The sequence below is a fragment of the Choristoneura fumiferana genome, chromosome 15 (assembly GCF_025370935.1).
Source record: "Choristoneura fumiferana chromosome 15, NRCan_CFum_1, whole genome shotgun sequence".
Taxonomy (NCBI): Eukaryota; Metazoa; Arthropoda; class Insecta; order Lepidoptera; family Tortricidae; genus Choristoneura; species Choristoneura fumiferana.
The window spans coordinates 6,299,388-6,319,076 of record NC_133486.1 but is presented as its reverse complement, the minus strand read 5'-3'; the positions used below and the strand labels follow the sequence as shown (position 1 = coordinate 6,319,076).

General features: G+C 36.6%; 1 protein-coding gene across 1 annotated transcript in view; it reads right to left on the bottom strand.

The window, feature by feature from the left end:
• Positions 1-19,689, bottom strand: part of LOC141435767 (neuropeptides capa receptor-like) — a 151,655-nt gene that overhangs the window by 14,981 nt on the left and 116,985 nt on the right. Inside the window, exon 6 of the mRNA XM_074098579.1 lies at positions 679-862. Coding sequence (XP_073954680.1) covers positions 679-862 — 184 coding nt within the window. The remainder of the gene's footprint in view (positions 1-678; positions 863-19,689) is intronic.

The following is a 19,689-nucleotide window of genomic DNA, read 5'->3' as shown; positions in this document are numbered from 1 at the left end:
TCAGGACATTACAACAAGGATGAAATCGTAAAAAAATGGCTTTGCAACGTCCAGTAATGTCAAAGTTGGAGAAGATGGCATTTCGCTAATATAAGTGAATTGAAGTATTCATTTTATATTCCGGCGTAATTCCCGGCGTCTCTCGCTTTATTACATTTGACAGTTATTTCTTTTGCTAAGTATTTTTGGTATCCTATAGACGTACGGTGAGCTAGAAAAATTTGGCCACATTTGAAAATTTAAGTTAGGTTGTCACATTGGGCCGTAGCTCCCACGCGGGCCCAGTACGGATTGGAAACTTCACACATACCATTGAATTAGTGGGACGTATACAGCCTGGGGGGTAGGGGAGGGGGTTATGTCACATTAGTATACACAGGTATAAGCTTTGCTATTTGGTAACAGAGACATGATCAAATATTACAGAAATAAGGCTGATTTTGTATTTATTTTATAATTTAAAAAGTGTAATAATAATACTTTTATAGGCATCAGAAGTGCTGTTTATTAGAACGCGTTTTTTTATTTTTTTGTTTTACTGCATTACCTAATATATAAAAGGCAAAAAAATAGTTTTTTTTCCCTAAAAAAATGGTATATCTTTATTGTTTTAGATCCATGTAACTTGACACAGAGATGTTTATTTTTTCTATCCTACAATACTTTAAAGTAACTTACCTGCCGCTCATGACATTATACAGTATAGGATTGACGGTGGCAGACACGTAGTACAATGCGCCTGCGACGTTGAACAGGTGCTCATTGATGACGTGGAACTGCGGCAGGGTGTGGCCGTAGATGAAGAAGAGGCGCTGGATGTGGAACGGGGCCCAGCATACGAAGAAAGCTACCACCACCGCCGCTGCAACAAGAAAACAGAACTAAGTTTAGCACGCACTGTGATTTGATTATACGCGAGTGGTTTACAAACATGTGCAAAATCCCATACAAATACGCACTGCGGAAATCGTTTTTAATTAATTGGATTTCAGCACACTTAAACTAATTAGTTTGCTAATGAGGTTCGGAAGTTGAAACAAAAGTTCTTTTTTTGTTTCTCACTTGAATCTTCGGGAAAACCAAGAAAAACGACGAGTTCCGGCATTAACATTCGCAACGTGACGTTTTTGAGATGACGCGTTGAATAAGTAAGAGTGTGTACCTACCTGTTATGATTACGTATGTATAACACTCAAAAAATTTACCTTTCTCTAAGCATAAACATTAGTATTCAGTATTCAGTCTTCAGTCATTTATTGCTTTAAAGAATTCCATGCAATACAATATAGTTCAATTCACACTAATACAAATTTCAAAAAGTATTAATTCTATTCTAATTTCTCATTATAAGTCACTACACATCTTTCTCATAAATATTATTAATAATGTCAAAAGAGGTACAATTATAAATTACAAAATCTTTGGACTACCAGAAAATACAATAATGTATGTATGCAATTATATTAAATACAATAAAGTACGGATGAATAAAGTATAGATGAGTTACATATACACGAAGCAAGCATTTACCATGAACCAGTCAAATGTTTTAGAAAAATATTCGTTAAGAGCATAAAATGGTTTTAACTTTAAACAAGATTTCAACTTATTAGAGAATTCTCTCAGGTTTACTGATTTTCTTATGTCAACATCAAGGTGATTATAAACCTTTATTGCTACATAACCTATGCTTTTTTATATTGCTATATTACTATTATCTGAAACTATTCTTAAGCCGAGTTCGACTTGCAAGAAAAATCGTGCAAGTTGCATTACATTGCGGCGCTCGATTGACCACTACAAGCTCGTTGGCTTTACGGCCTCACAATGAAATGCAACTTGCACGATTTTTCTTACAAGTCTAAACTCGGCTTTACATATACTTTTTAACTTTCAATGAAACGATTCCAACTGTTGATCCCCAAAATCTCGTGATGATCCCATAATTTTCACGTGAATTTATGCCTTCTCGTGTGGGACATATTACGTCGGCACTGCGAAAAGTGTACTTCTTAGAGCAATAAACTATACTTGGTTGGGATAGGTATTTAAAAAAATGTAAACAAAACAACGTCAATTAGGCTAATATATTAAACAATCTATCAACGAAAAAATAACTTATGAGAAGTATTATAGATCTACTGCATATTCGATCACGAAAAGCGCGATTTTTAAGCCACTAAGTAGAATTATTCGCAATTTTTTTGATTATTCTTTACAACTCTAAATTGTTGCTCTTTTAATACTAAGTACAATACAATACAATACAAAGACTCTTTATTGTACACCAGACATAGTAAGCGATACAGCGATAAGTACCTATAGATGTGGTAAATAGCAGTGTTAAAATATAATTTGACGCACAAGAATAACTAATATGGTAGGTACATGACATGAGTTTACAATTATTTACGGTAGACCTTTAAAAATACTGTGAAACCTAAATCCGGACCTGGTTTTTCTGCATGTGTGAGTGAATTGTATGTGTTCATTTTGGTGACGCAGATTTGACTGAAATTTTAAGTCCGGAAGTCCGTGCGTTTACTACATCTGTGGTCGGTTTATTGCTCTAAGCAAAACGTACCTATACTTACTGTCTAGAGGTTAAACACGAGTGTGCAGTTTGTCTTCAACTTTATTGACACTCCAGCAAAGATGCGGGCGGTTTCTCAGGCTGAAGAGGCAATATAACACGATATCTAGTAGACATTATTAGGACAGTATAGCAGTGCTTTGAGAGGAAGTTTCAGTGTGGATTTTTTATGCAGAAGCTAAATATAGGAAACATTAAATTCGTGCCAAGACTATACACCGATTATACACCGTGTTATTTTTGATTTCCGTTAACTTTAAGGGACAATCTACATGTCTAATGAAGTTCATTTCTTTAAGACACTAGTGGACTAACTCATACTGTTTAAAAGATAATCAAGAGTTAAGATAACTAATTAATTAAGTAAAACAGCGTAAATGTCCTTAATTTATGACCCACCCACCCATAACCAGTCCCAAAGGAAGACCAGCGCCGTTCGCACGGGCGGGCGGCATTATGATGATTTGGGACCATTTCGTGACCGTGATACGTAATTTTATGTTTTAATTCTATATCTATAGTATTTTGAGTAATAATGTCACGAATAAATATTTTTTCTTTCTTTCTTTCTTTAAACCGTTTTTAATTCACACATTTTAGCAAAAGAAAGAAAAACAAGTTGATTATTTTGTCTCTTTTATGTGTCACGTCAATGTCACTTGTGAAGTTTATTTATTTTACAATTTAACTATTAACAAGGCTGTCATTGTTCATCCACCATTACCTCTCATATTTCGTTTTCTAGATTTTTTTTACCGTACAACGGCAAAAAACTACTAGACACTGGCAAAATTGTCCTCCGATGGACAGAGCCATATTTTTTTAAAGAAACAACAACAACTATTAACAATGACTGAAGTTATATTATATGCATGAATGAAAACAAATTAAATTATCATTTTTTTAAATTTGACTATAAACTTAATTATCAGGTACTTCATATCAATGAACTGAGCCGTCTGCCGAAGTTAACAGAAATAAAAAAACACGGTGTAGACACATGTTTCATTAGTAATTTTATTTCAACAGCCTCCCTCCCATATTTATTAATATCTGATACATACATAATATTTAAAAAAAACCCGCTGGAAACTTACTAAATAATAATAATATATTATCACAGGACACGTGAACTTTACTCCAATTGACCTAGTCACAAAGTGAGCAAAGCTTGTTTTATAATAATAATAATAATATAATCTTTATTTCGAAATACACAGGACTCCATAGATGGTTATAAGCTTGTGCAGCGGATAAACATACTTATATAGATATTTACACAGAATACACACTTAAATACATATTAAATACTCAAGAATTGAGAACAAACATTCGTATTTTTCATACAAATATCTGCTCCGATTGGGGATCGATCCCGGCACCTCAGGCTTCGTAGTCAGTTTCTCTAACCACTGTGCTATCTGGTCGTCAATGGGAACTTGCTATAAATTCTTGGAAAAGTTTCAAAAAACTTCCCAGAACTTTTCTACATTTTGCCAGACCACGCTCTCATCTCACGTTCGTTCAATTATTCTAGTTCTAAGCTACAGATAGATTTACAAGAGCTGGCGCAAATGTGTCATCTAGACATTTTTGTAGGAAAAGACATTCAATCCATTCGTGCCCTCTTGTGAATAGACCAGTACCTCTACTCTATTTTGGTACATGACAGTCAGCTTCTTTCGATCTTCTGTTTTGAAACTGTTTACTGTTAGATATGGCGATTCAAGTGTGTAGGTTTTTTACGCTCGAATTATCACGTTTAACCACAAAGGTTTTTACAGAAAGTAAAACAATCTATTTCACAAAGGATGTTGTGAAAGTTAAAAGCTGAGGTTAAAAGATAAAAGTCTAGTGGATTCCTCGGTAAAATAGCTACGGGCTAGATTACAGTAGATTTTCTTAAGTTTATTTGACAGTGAGCCCAAATTGTTGGCTTCAGTTGAATGCCAAATCCAATAGGTAGGTACCTTCTTTTTGTGTGAGTATATACAACTTCGCGAAAAAGCCGTGGTTGCCTACTGGTTTGACCTACAGTTAGGTAAAGGATTGTGGGCTCTACCTGACCCGTGATAGCACCTGAGTTTTTTGGAACTGATTCGAAAACCATTTTGAGGGATAGGGTTTTTGAACACTTTTATGGGCCAATCAACTATTTTACCGACACTTTGGGCGTCTCCTGCGTTACCAAAATTGTCTCTGGCGTTACCAAAAAATCGTACTTCCAACAAGATATTTCACGGTTTAATAGCTTAAAGTAACGTAGGATGGCATGTATTCATATACACCATCTATTAAATTACAGAAAAAATATGTTTACTTACAAAAATCTGCAATTGTTTGAAAAATATCGCGGACAGATTAGTGTCGGTAAAAAAGTTGATTGGCCCATCCTATTCTGATCCAAAAATACTTAAGGGTTACGAAAATATAGCCAAAAATATGTTTGACCTTCGAATAAATGGTAAAGGGATGAATCCCTTTACTTGAAAAGTAACTCCACAAGTAAGTATTTAGGTTTATCTATGGTATCTGTCAAGAAGTCATTGATGTCAGTCAGTTGTCACCGTTGATTGTCGCATTTAGCGTATTATTTTTCCGACAACAGACATCGAATCGAGCCCTTTTCCCTTTTCCGCGCGTCGTTTTTATTAAAGGAGTACAACCATAGACACAGTATTGTTGTGAAGACCATTTCGACGGAAATTAAATAAAAAAGGCCTTGTGAACATGGATCGCTGTACATTTCTTAAACTCTTCAAATGTATAAAATATGGGAGTGAGTGAGCATCTAATTGCAACCAACCTATAGGTATCTTATATTTTTCAACGCTATGTTTATAGCAAGAAGAAGATTTACTCAATTATATTTATATTTTCTAATTTAGGTAGGTTCCTGGAAACAGCTATGATACAATTGTCGCTCATATTTACTTAAAATTAATTTTCTCAAGCCGTGAAGTTCTTCTGAAGCCGTGGTGGCCTAGTGGTTTGACCTATCGCCTCTCAAGCAGAGGGTCGTGGGTTCAAACCCCGGCTCGCACCTCTGAGTTTTTCGAAACTCATGTGCGGAATTACATTTGATATTTACCACGAGTTTTGCGGTGAAGGAAAACATCGTGAGGAAACCTGCACAAACCTGCGAAGCAATTCAATGGTCCGTGTGAAGTTCTAAATCCGCACTGGGCCCGCGTGGGAACTATATATGGCCCAAGCCCTCTTGTTCTGAGAGGAGGCCTGTGCCCAGCAGTGGGGCGTATATAGGCTGGGATAGAATTTTCTCAAAGGTTTGGTTACAATCTTATTATCCGATTGAATGTGATACTGACCGTTATTATAGCATCTATTAACAACTTGCTCGTTTTAGGGTTCTGTAGGTAGGTAGGTACACAAAGGGTAAAAACGGGACCCTATTACTAAGATTCCACAGTCCGTCTGTCTGTCTGTCACCAGGCTATATGTCATGAACCGTGATAGCTAGACAGATGAAATTTTTACAGATGATGTATTTCTGTTGCCGCTAACAACAAATACCTACTATAAACAGAATAAAATAAATATTTAAGGGGGCTCCCATCACCCATGCAAAAAACGTGATTTTTTGCCGTGTTTTGCTCGATATTAATAACGGCAACAGGTAGGTAGACGCTTGAAATATTCACAGAATATTTAGTTATATATTATGCACTTTAAGAATAAATAATTAATTTAAAATAAAATAAATATTAAAGGGGGTCCCCATACAACGGACATGATTTTTTTGCCGTTTTTTGCTAATGTCTAATGTTGTACCTATACTCGTAGATAATGATACGGAACCCTTCGTGCGCGGGTCCGACTCGCACTTGGCCGGTTTTTATTTTCATCATGATGTGCCTGAAAAACAATACGGTAGATCGATTAGAGCAGCGCATTCGTCGATATTCCTAGCTTTATATCGGGCACATCGTGATATGCCGAAATAAATAAAAATGTAGGTACGACGAGCGAAGAGTGGTTAGTATGAATTGTGACCACAACGCACAAGCTGAGCGAGTAAAGCGAGCTTGCCGCGGCAGCGGCCAGCAAAGTGCTAGAAACCGATATGGCGGCCTTTCATGATATGCCTAGGAATTTCATGATCTGCCGAAACGTCACTAGGCAAATAACGGTGAGTTTTGAATATGGCGGATGTCCCTTAGCCAATTCATGAAATGGCGCCATTTCACGATATGCCTAGGAATTTCGTGATTTAGCGGATTTTACGATCGGCCGCCGACATATATACAACGACGAAAATAAACACTGTAGAAAATTTTCAAACAACTTTCAGAAGATTATTAGAGTACTGATAATGTTCTGCCTCTATGATTTACCTGACTTCTGAACGTTTGATTGACAACCCAATGCGCCGTTTGCCGAAATCATAAAGAAATATTTTTTTTTTCGTTATTAAAGGCGCAGGTTTTGCGTGGGAGTATTCACGCGACATATATTGAAGCCCTCCTTGTGCCGTAAGAGTATTTTGTAGGTAAGTAACAAAAAGTTCTGCGAACGAAATGAGGAAAATTTGATGAGTTTAAGAAAAATCGTGTAATCGTTTTGTATTACATTGCTAGGTCGTAAAGTGAACCAGTTTGAATTGATCAATGAAGCGCCATAATATGCTTAAGCCAAAATTGAAAATCTTTTAGTTTTTTCAAAACCCGATAATTACCCAACCACGGTGTGATAGGCAATACCTGTAACTTCCTTTTATTCTAGGCACTAAATGTATCCGCGTGAAGTAAGAATCATTTTTAATCCTACGAAGGTTTTTGAAAAAAAAATGAATATTTCATACTTGGATAGGCGAAACAGTAAAAGGGGACGGGGGGCGGAGCCTCCCGCAATAAAGAAAACCCAGGTCACATAATTGCTCAACTATAGGTTAGGTTAGGTTAGTATTTTGTCAAGGCGCTAAGCGCCGTAACTATGCCGAATAGGAGCTCCGTTGACTTCGCCTTAGAGTCGTTAAATTCATATGAATATTTGCTTTCCAGAAATAAAATTAGTGGTAACAATATTGGGAATAACAATTCTTTCTTATTTAGCCACTTAAGCAGTGGTGCTTAAGTGGCTAAATAAGAAACAAACAAGCTGAGATATGAGGTGCATAGGGGAAATTCGTGTCGGTACCGTTAACCATCAGTGGTGTAGCAGTATAGCACGCGGTACGGAATACCGAGGACCTGGGTTCGATTCCCAGTGATGGTCTTATTTTTCTGGTTTTTCTGTGCATCTATATTTCAGTTTGTATTTTCAATGTTACACCATACAAATGTTATACTAAATAATTTATCGACCAAAAATCTTATGCTTCTAGGTTGACAACGCATCTGCAATACCTCTGTGTTGGAGATGTTTATGGGCGGTGGTTATCTCTTACCATCAGGAGACATCGTGTGCCATCCAGTCGAATAAAAAAAAACATATCAAAGTAGTAGACATTGGTTCAGTTATGAACCTAACTGTATGTATCTACGTGTATGTAGGTATGTGCAACTTGCACGATTTTTCTTGTAGGTCTAAATTTTACTTTACATTTTACTATAGGTACATTTTAATACCAAGCAAACTTTTTCGCGTTGAATTTTAAATTGGTGGCTTTTTGTACTGACTTTTGTTTAATCAATACTAAGTACTATTGTATCCATTAGTGTTGGTAGGTTCCCTCTTCAACGCTTTGCTGAACTTATACTCGTATTTCCAGACACTCACTGTCCTTTCCCGTCCTCTCTGTTCCGGAGAACTCATTTGCCGTAAGACTGAAATTTATAATTAATTTATGATCAAAAATTTAAATTATTCGTTAAAATATTCTGTCACGGCTTCATAATGATAAAGAAAATGTTAAACCTTAATTAACGAAAATGTCACTCTAACATTAATATTATTTTTACCAGAGAACGGCGAAGTGAAAAAGGAAAAATTATGTTTGACCAAGACACTTTTGAACATTTCAAAAGGCAATTTTGTTTAGGGATAATGAGTATCCCAAGACCTTTTTGACGTGTGTTTTATGTCTTTTTCTTTGTCGTGTCTCTATTAAATACGACACTCAATTTATTTTTCATACAGAAACCTGTAAATGCAGAGAATAAAAAGAACTTTACAAAACAATGTGTTGTCAGATGAAACCTTAAATGATGAAATCTTGAATTTACTCGTAATTAAAACATCATGATATTCATGTTATTTTAAAGGGTTGTTTTCTCACAATTTCTTTCACAGTAAAAATAATTAATACAGCGCTATAGGATGAGTCATTCACGATGACGCGTGCCGTGATTCTTATTACATATCATTAATGTCTAATTTTGACAAAATCACGCGTCTTCTTGGATGGCACTAGGTATACACATGGTGTTAGGTAATGAGTGGATAATTCTTGAACTACGGGTAGAAGACCCTTAGGACGTTAGAATAAAGTATTAAGTTTGCAATTTAAAGAAAAATCCAATGTAGTCTTACAAATATGGCGATGCCTGCCTATCTGATAACACAAGTATTCAAGAATATTGAGCGACAAATAAAAATTAAGAAAAATTAGTCTAAAATGGTGCTATGATCAAAACATTGAACAAGGCTGTTCATTTTCGAAAAAACTTTAAAGCCCAAATTTTATATACAATTACTGTTACGCTAGCCTATAACTAACTGAGTTGGTTAGAATTGGTCCTAATACGTCCCCAGAGTCGCCTTTTTACCCACATATTATGTATCTAAAGTCGATTCGTCGAGAGTATGTAAGTACCTATAGGTAGTGATAAAGTTTCGGAATAGCAACTGTCGCAGCGGTCAATTTCCATTTTGTTTTGCAATGGATATGAAGTATGTCGTTTGGGTGTTCGTGTGTTGTTTTTTTTTTATAGAGTTAATAATTATATAAGAGTATTGTTTTTATTGGTAAAAATGATTTGCGGATCGCATTTGAGTTAAGAAGCCTTGATTTTTATATCAACTGTCGGCGAACAGACAAGGGTCTTTATCTTTTCGGTGAAATATTGTTTCATTTTCCAACTTACGACTTTTTCTGAAATTAAGTATGTTTTATTCGGGACTTACATAAAACAAACCTAACATAACCTAAGTACTGTGTTCTATAAAAACATAAGAAAATACGCTAAGAAAAGTTTTTGATTTCGGAATAAAACAATTTGGCAAATGAAGCATTTGGGAATAATATTTCTGCAAAAAGACACCAACTATACCAAGAGACAGATAAAATGGTACCTACGAAAATAAATGTACAAGGTGATTTTTCAGTCACATCCAAATTTTGATTTGTGAGCGGTAAAATAACACGTGGGGTAGGTACCTACCTACAATGTTATACTTACGTATGTGTGTTTTATATAATGACCCGGATAACTCACGTCTTAAATCGAGTTTAGCTCGACATGTTTCGGGCTAATCCGTAGCCCTTCGTCTTCGGAGCAACGCGACTTAGCGGCTGCTGCAACGCGCGTTATATAAAATATGAGCGAGTCTCACGGTAGTTTCATGTTATGTGTGTTTCATTGAATTAATGTAATTTTTAATTTTTGACATTCAAATTATAATTATTTATTGCATGGTCATGAGTTTTTACATATAGGTATGTCAATTTTATTATATATTTAGTTTACATTACAATATTCTATTTAATAAATTACTTAATGTGCTTCGTAATTGGAATAGATGATTTGACGAATTACATAGAATAACGCCAATTATAAAATAAAATATGGGGAATGGTTTGCAAAAAGTTCTATTAACGACATTGAATGACAGTTTCGAAATTGTTAAGTCATTAAAAATTACTTTGCATACGAGCCATAGTTACACTAAGCCATACAATTACTTTGCATACGAGCCATAGTGACACTGAGCCATACAATTACTTTGCATACGAGCCATAGTTACACTGAGCCATACAATTACTTTGCATACGAGCCATAGCTACACTGAGCCATACAATTACTTTGCATACGAGCCATAGTTACACTGAGCCATACAATTACTTTGAATACGAGCCATAGCTACACTGAGCCATACAATTACTTTGCATACGAGCCATAGTTACACTGAGCCATACAATTACTTTGCATACGAGCCATAGTTACACTGAGCCATACAATTACTTTGCATACGAGCCATAGCTACACTGAGCCATACAATTACTTTGCATACGAGCCATAGCTACACTGAGCCATACAATTACTTTGCATACGAGCCATAGCTACACTGAGCCATACAATTACTTTGCATACGAGCCATAGTTACACTGAGCCATACAATTACTTTGCATACGAGCCATAGTTACACTGAGCCATACAATTACTTTGCATACGAGCCATAGCTACACTGAGCCATACAATTACTTTGCATACGAGCCATAGCTACACTGAGCCATACAATTACTTTGCATACGAGCCATAGCTACACTGAGCCATACAATTACTTTGCATACGAGCCATAGCTACACTGAGCCATACAATTACTTTGCATACGAGCCATAGTGACACTGAGCCATACAATTACTTTGCATACGAGCCATAGCTACACTGAGCCATACAATTACTTTGCATACGAGCCATAGCTACACTGAGCCATACAATTACTTTGCATACGAGCCATAGTGACACTGAGCCATACAATTACTTTGCATACGAGCCATAGCTACACTGAGCCATACAATTACTTTGCATACGAGCCATAGTGACACTGAGCCATACAATTACTTTGCATACGAGCCATAGCTACACTGAGCCATACAATTACTTTGCATACGAGCCATAGCTACACTGAGCCATACAATTACTTTGCATACGAGCCATAGTGACACTGAGCCATACAATTACTTTGCATACGAGCCATAGTTACACTGAGCCATACAATTACTTTGCATACGAGCCATAGTTACACTGAGCCATACAATTACTTTGCATACGAGCCATAGTTACACTGAGCCATACAATTACTTTGCATACGAGCCATAGCTACACTGAGCCATACAATTACTTTGCATACGAGCCATAGCTACACTGAGCCATACAATTACTTTGCATACGAGCCATAGTGACACTGAGCCATACAATTACTTTGCATACGAGCCATAGTTACACTGAGCCATACAATTACTTTGCATACGAGCCATAGCTACACTGAGCCATACAATTACTTTGCATACGAGCCATAGTGACACTGAGCCATACAATTACTTTGCATACGAGCCATAGTTACACTGAGCCATACAATTACTTTGCATACGAGCCATAGCTACACTGAGCCATACAATTACTTTGCATACGAGCCATAGTGACACTGAGCCATACAATTACTTTGCATACGAGCCATAGTTACACTGAGCCATACAATTACTTTGCATACGAGCCATAGCTACACTGAGCCATACAATTACTTTGCATACGAGCCATAGCTACACTGAGCCATACAATTACTTTGCATACGAGCCATAGTTACACTGAGCCATACAATTACTTTGCATACGAGCCATAGTTACACTGAGCCATACAATTACTTTGCATACGAGCCATAGTTACACTGAGCCATACAATTGGCTTAAAAAGTGCATGGAAAATACAAGATTTATTTTCTGCACGGTAAAACAGCCCTACTCCATACTAAATACTGATACGTAGGTATATGCCACTAAGAAATATTAATATACATAATTAAATATCTGCCTGCAGCCTTACTAAAATCATATTTAAAGTGCTAATACTTAGCGCCAACAGTAGACACATTTATTTCATTACAATAAAAGCTTTTGAAGTCAGTTGGTTTGTCATAACTTTGGAACAAAACTTTCATACCCCTTTCAACAAAACAACAAAAATCTTTTCAACTCTCGACACTTAAAGAAAAACAGGATCCGAGGCCAAAAGAAAAACGGGGTCGTTATTAGTTCTTAAGTAAATTTTGTACGAAAGAACAGCTACAAAAAGATTTAAAACAGTGATGAGATTGCACAATAAAGGAAACCGACGAAAAGTAACTGGAAACTCAATGAATTTACGTCCCAGACGGTATTACCGAGAAAGACTTGGTAGATAAATCATTGACGTAAAATTCCATTGAATTTTCTAGAAAGCATGTAATAGTTTTAACCTGACGATAATTATAATAAAAACAAAATTAGTTATACTTTCATCATCATCTCAGTCTATTTCCTTCCCACACCAGACCATTGGCTTTCTTCGCATGCGTTTGCAGATTTGCGTAAATACCTAACGCTTAAGTATGGTAAATTTCATATCCCATCAAAACATTAATCCGAAATAAGAGCCAAGTTCAATATGATATATGCCTTGATTTTTGACTTTATCGACAAAAGAAGCGAGACCTAAATGGGTGCCAAGTGCCAAGGTGCCAAGTTCAATGGTCAGTCCTGAATTTTATTTATAATAATATTAAATATTTTATAACGACTTAAAATATCATTTCTTCTTATAACTTAGGATAATATATTGAAGTATAAGGTCGGACTTGGCTAGCTTTCATTTACGAATTATATTATAGTCTTCGCAAGTTTTAAAGCTATAAGGTGATAGGACCTTGTGCAAGGTCCGCTCGGGTTGCTACCACCATCTTGCTCGCTAATCCTGTCGTGAAGCAGTAGTGCTTGCACTGTTGTGTTTCGGCGTGGAGAGTAAGACAGCCGGTAAAATAAATGGCACTTGATGTATCCCATCTTAGGCCTCTAGGTTGGCAACGCATCTGCAATACCCCTGGTGTTGCAGATGTTTACGGGCGATGGTGATCTCTTACCATCAGGAGACCCACTTGCTCGTTTGCCATCTAGTCGAATAAAAAAGAAAAAAGTTATCATAATATTGAACTTGGTTTTCATTTCACATTAATATTTTGATGGGATATCATTCCTTTTTTGTAGATTTTTTTTTTAATTTAAAAATTATAATAAAATGATAAAAATTTACTAGTTTCTGATTTATTCCTTTCTATTCTATGTATTGTTGGACGACCGGATGGCCAAGTGGTTAGAGAACCTGACTACGAAGCTTGAGGTCCCGGGTTCGATTCCCGGACGGGGCGGATATTTGTATGAATAAAACGAATGTTTGCTCTCCATAGTACAAGCTTTGCTTAGTTTGGTACTAGGTAAATTGGTGTTAAGTGTCCCATGATATTTGTTTATTTATTTATTCACCCAACTACCTTCTATCTGCATGCCAAATTTGAACTTTTTAGGTCATCTGGAACTGGGTTAGAGTTTTGATCTCTAGGTGAGTCAGTGATGAAAGGGAACGCCAATGTTCGCATACTCTTCGCTAGTCATACGGTAATTTTGTCCGAATCATCGTTTGTCAGATTTTTTTTTGCACTGAAACCTAAAATTTTTCTGAAAATTTTAAATGGTCATCCTAGAGAAAACTAGGTTAGGTTAGGTTTATTTTATAATAATTCTAAACAATCATTGGATTCAGAGAAAAAAGTTATGGCAATAATATCTAAACTAAATTTGTCAATTTTTCATTTCAAAATATGAAAGTTCAATAAGTTCGGAATTTATTACAATTTATAAATTTATGCTTCAGATTGCGATAGCAAAAGTATCATTTCGCAAACTTGAACCAGCTTGCTGGTAATCTGAATATCTTAACTTCATGCCTAAGTAGGAATAAATTTCCATTTTAGTAGTTTTATTAAATAGCGACCTGAAACGTTACAGATATTTAGGGTCACATTCGTATTTATAATTCAATTGAAACTAAGTTTGAGACGCGCAAGTCTAAGAAAATACTTTAATATAATGGTCATGATCATGAACAACTTAGTTCTAAAATCAACTTTATGATTTTCTTTGTGCGTTTTTATCGAACATCGAAATAGTCAAAATACCCTAAACGTAACTGTAACGTTGCCGAAACGTCGAGGTAAATATTACTCGTGTAAAAATAGCGTGATAAGTCCCGTTTATGGTATTTTGACTATGAGTGAGAATCACGAAAGTTTGAAACGTTATAACATCGAAATAGTGCCTAAGTTATACATAAAACAAATAAACAGGGATAAAATTATAACTATTATTAGGTAAAAGAATACACAAATGTACAGCTACTCGTAGGTACCGAAGACAAGAGTCACAGAAATAGCTAAAAAAAAATCTGTCAAAATAGGGTTCCGTAGCCATTACGAAAAAATTAAGTAATATTTTTCTAAGGATTTCGTATTTTGTACGAAACATTCCAAGTTTAGGTATATTTTATACTTAACCGTTATAGTTTTTCTTGTAAGTTTGATATACTTACTACCATCTTGAATTTTTCAAATTTTAGATTTTAGAGAAGGGGGGGGGGGGAGAAGGCCAGATTTTAATGAAAAATTGCACTTTAAAGTTGAATATTTTGGAAACAGATCACTGAATCGAAAAATCGTTTTAGCAACCCCCTAATGGTTTTAAAAGACCTATTCAACGATATCCCACATTACAAGGTTGGATGAGAAAAAAAAACACCCCCACTTTACGTCTATGAGAAGTAGGTACTCAAAAAAAATTTTTTTTTATTGTACCATTTTGTCGGCATAGTTTACATATATTCGTGCAAAATTACAGCTTTCTAGCATTGATAGTCCCTGAGCAAAGCCGCGGACGGACAGACGGACAGACAGACAGACATGGCGAAACTATAAGGGCTCCGTTTTTGCCATTTTGGCTACGGAACCCTAAAAATAGAGTCATAGCATAAGACATAGCTCAAAAATATGTTGGCATACCTAGATGCTTTGTAATTTAGGTATCAGTGTCTTATAGTCATTGTTTTGGCATCTACGGTAAAGGACTTTATTCATGAGCCACCATGGAACCATTTCACAGTAAACGTCTTAGAAAGTGACAACGCGTTAATTCTCATGGAAAATCGTAACGACTTTTCCGTTGAAAAGATTGTGGCTCATAAATTAAAGTCCTCGACGACCGTACTAAATTTAATTCCAAAATAATTGAAATGTTTGCACGAAGTTTCACCTTCGTTCCTTTGGTGTGTAACGGTTCTACAAATAACTGAAGTAAGTATTTAATGTAATCCGTATTGAAGCTAAATTAGAGGCTCTGAACGTTCACCGCGATTTGTATGGAATTGACACGCTCAAAGCCATTTTGTTTGAGATTGGTCAAAGCTCCAGCTTAAGTTGGAGAGAGAGTCACACATTTTCTCGACAAGTTTTATTTAATGATTCTTAAATAAGTGTTACTAGTTAACGCGTTAATAATGGTGCCCTCTATGTATCCAAAGTTCAAATAATTGATGGGGGCCGATAAATCTAGGTTCAGCCTGACTTAGGTGCGAAGAGGATGGAGGGAGGTGACCATTCTGTGCGTTTAGGATAACTCTGTGGTCATAATCATAAGCTATTGTAGGAACTAGGCTGTATACCGCTGGCAGGTGGTAAAACTGACCACTTGGCAGGTTAGTTTGACAGCGGTATACATGCCGGAGCGCAGATTGCTCCCGATAGCCTAAGCGGCTGGTGCTATGCTATGTAAATGTATTTTTAAGCTCTGAAATAAATCCAAATGATTGAAGAAGTTGTTTATTTTGAACTAAGTTTAAAGTCACGCGCGTTGATCCCCAGTACCTAAGCTCTTACCTAGTTACAGTCCCCACAAGCAAGCTTAGGTACTGGGGATCAACGCGCGTGACTTTAAACTTAGTTCAAAATAAACAACTTCTTCAATCATTTGGATTTATTTCAGAGCTTAAAAATACATTTACATAGCATAGCACCAGCCGCTTAGGCTATCGGGAGCAATCTGCGCTCCGGCATGTATACCGCTGTCAAACTAACCTGCCAAGTGGTCAGTTTTACCACCTGCCAGCGGTATACAGCCTAGTTCCTACACTATCATACAGGGTAACTTCTATTTAAGTCGTGATCATAAATTAGTAAGTATTTCATGCTCAGTTAATGCCGGACAATATAATGCATTGATCCATTTGTTGGAAATTATCTGAAAAAAATTGCGGTTTCCATACATTGACTTCGTGATTTTATTTGAACAATGTATGGAAATTTGTATGAATAATATAATGGTTCAATAAGTGCTATACAAAGAAGTACTTCGCGTTCTATCACCACGAATCATTGAAGACGGACGGACGGACCCCTACGTACAAAGAAATATCTGAACACACCATGTGAAAGTATTAACTACATTTGTATACAAAAACAAAAGTAAAAAAAAACATACGGAACACATTGAACATTAGGAACGGACGTTAAATAATATATTTCTCGGATAGCTCGAGAAGCACTATTAATTTTTATCTGACCACGGCAAAGCCGAAAGAAAGCATTATGATTTTAGCAGTCTAGGTATGTTTGTTCTACCACAGCTCGTAGACTACTGGTAAACGAGGTGTCAATCGAATTCATTTTATAACTGACTGCTGATTAACCTGACACGATTTGTTATTAACAAAAATCACCTTAACTGGGAACTAAAATAAGTTGTATTAAAGTGTATAGGTGCCGTAGCCCTCTTGCCGCAGACGCAGTCGCTATAGCCGAAAATCGGATACATGTAGTAGGTATGTGTAAAATGCAAAAACCATAACAGCATAAGTATAATCAGTAGAAGTAATATAGTTTTCTTGGAAGCAGTTCACATACCTATCTATCAACCGTAAATAAGGTATTACAGAGATCGCAGAATGCTAAGTAAGGTATCAACAAGCAAACGTATAGCGTCAGAGGCACAACATAGAAACATCCGTTCGACAATCCCAGTAACATTCTGAAACGTTAATTAAAGCCGCAAAGGACAGGAAACAGAGGCCCTAAGGAACAAAGCCGGGGGGAAAAGCTAAAGCCGTCACAACTGTGGACAACCAGCGACTCAGGGAGTTAATGCTCTGTTCATTGCTCGCTCCTTGTTCTTACCAGACAGCGGTTTATTACCAAAACAAGCAATGTAACAGAAAATCGCTGGATACATTGCCGGTCGCGTAAAGTCGTGGTGGAGCCGTAAGCTTTGTTTCACAATCACCACTTCTTCAAACAGAACGGGATAAGGATAAACCCAATCAAAACTTCGAAGTATCTGGAAGTTTTTGGAGCTGATAAAGAAACGACTCGAACAGGGCCTTTGATGCTTAAACTAGTTTGTGATTTATTTGAGCTGCTGAATGTACGAGTAGAAATACAGCAGGCGAGTACTTTAGACTCTAGAGTAGGGTTGCCATAAGTGTGGTGACGCAGACCGGGACATGTAAAGAAAATGTAGTAGAGGTAGAAAAAAACCGGCCAAGTGCGAGTCGGACTCTCGCACCGAGGGTTCCGTACAAATATTTTTACTATATGATGTAACAAAAAAATTATGCTTTTCGCTATTTTTTCTTTATCTGCGCTATACGACGTATGCTTCGTACCAATTTCAAGATTCTGAGTTCACGCGAAGTACCCTGTAGGTTTTGATTCCCTTACGAGTATCGAAAATTTGTAGCATAAACGGCTGTAGGTATCTTTTGATTGCGTTGGCTTAGAAGTTTGATTTTTTCACAGCTCCAAGGGACAGTAGACCTGAGTATTTGATATGAATTTTAGCTTGATACCTCCACGATTTCCTGAGAAAAAGGGTCTTGACAGACAGACAGACGGACAACAAAGTGATCCTATACTTAAGGATTCCATTTTTTCCTTTTGAGGTACGGAACCCTAAAAAAGGAACTTTTAATACAACAATAGATAACTTTAAAGGTTTAGTCCTTGCCTAAACACAAAACAACTTTTAACGCATTCATTCACTGCCAGCAACCCGCCCGTCGGGTTCTCTCTTCGTAGGCGCTTTTCGCTACAAAGCGGAAAATGCACGTTATCGGCTACAGTATTGTCTTGTTGTTATCGGTTGCGTTATACCGGGACAATTTACTTATCGGGGCCGGGACGCCAGGACACCATGCTTGAAACAGGGACATGTCCCGGCGGACCGGGACGTATGGCAACCCTACTCCAGAGTGAAGCTAAAAGGAAGGCGAAATGCGAACAGAAAACCGATTTTTAAATGTACAAATTTGTAGATAGGTATGTCAAATACAATCTACATATCTAAATATAATCCAGTGTTAGCAGAGCCCTGATTCTAAGAAAATTGCATGCAGTGTGGGATCTTTATATTGGATCGTTGAGACTTCCTTTAAGTTTATTGTTATTATTTTAAATATACATTTTACTTACGGAGACCGAGACTGGACCTAGACTTTGAATCTGAGTAGAGCAAAAAGCTACCGCTAGCCGCTATCCATCATTTTACCGAAAATTGTTTCATCGATTATCGTTTCCCATAACACTATTTGCAGAATTTTGTTATCACTTAGAAATCATTTATCGAACTTCGTTTCATCTCTCATACAATTGCTCGAATAACCTTTTACACATGAATCGAGTCATCGGATTTTACTTCATAATTTTTTTTGTAACTCAACATAGTCGTTCATCGAATCACCTTTGCCATAATTTTGCTTCATCGTAAGTTTCAGCTCCTAATATTCTTATAACACACAAAATCGTTTCACCAGTGTTACTATACTTGATAATACGTTTCTATGACAGTACGTTTCATCGAAACAATAATTTAATATTAGATGGCATAATATCATGCGTGCCAAATGCAAAAAAAACATTTGATTTGTGCGAGCGAGCGATGCGAGCAAGCAAGACTGTTCGGATCAGAAGCGACTCGGATAGGTTAGGTTCAGTATTAAGTTCATACTTATTGCTTTACAAAATAAAATGATCTTTCTGTTGGATTCTTAAATCTATACTTAATATTATAAAGAGGTAAAGTTTGTGAGTTTGTGTGTTTGTGAGGTTGTAGGGGTAATCTGATGTTGATATTGATGATGATGATGATGATGAACCGATTTTCACTACCATCACTGGCGTACTAACTCTGCTTGCTTGCATTATTGCTTGCATGCTTGCTTGCATGCTTGCATGCTTGCTTGTATGCTTGCTTACATGCTCACTTGCATGCTTGCTTGATTGCTTCATCATCATTCATCCCAGCCCTATATACGTCCCACTGCTGGGCACAGGCCTCTCTCTCAGAA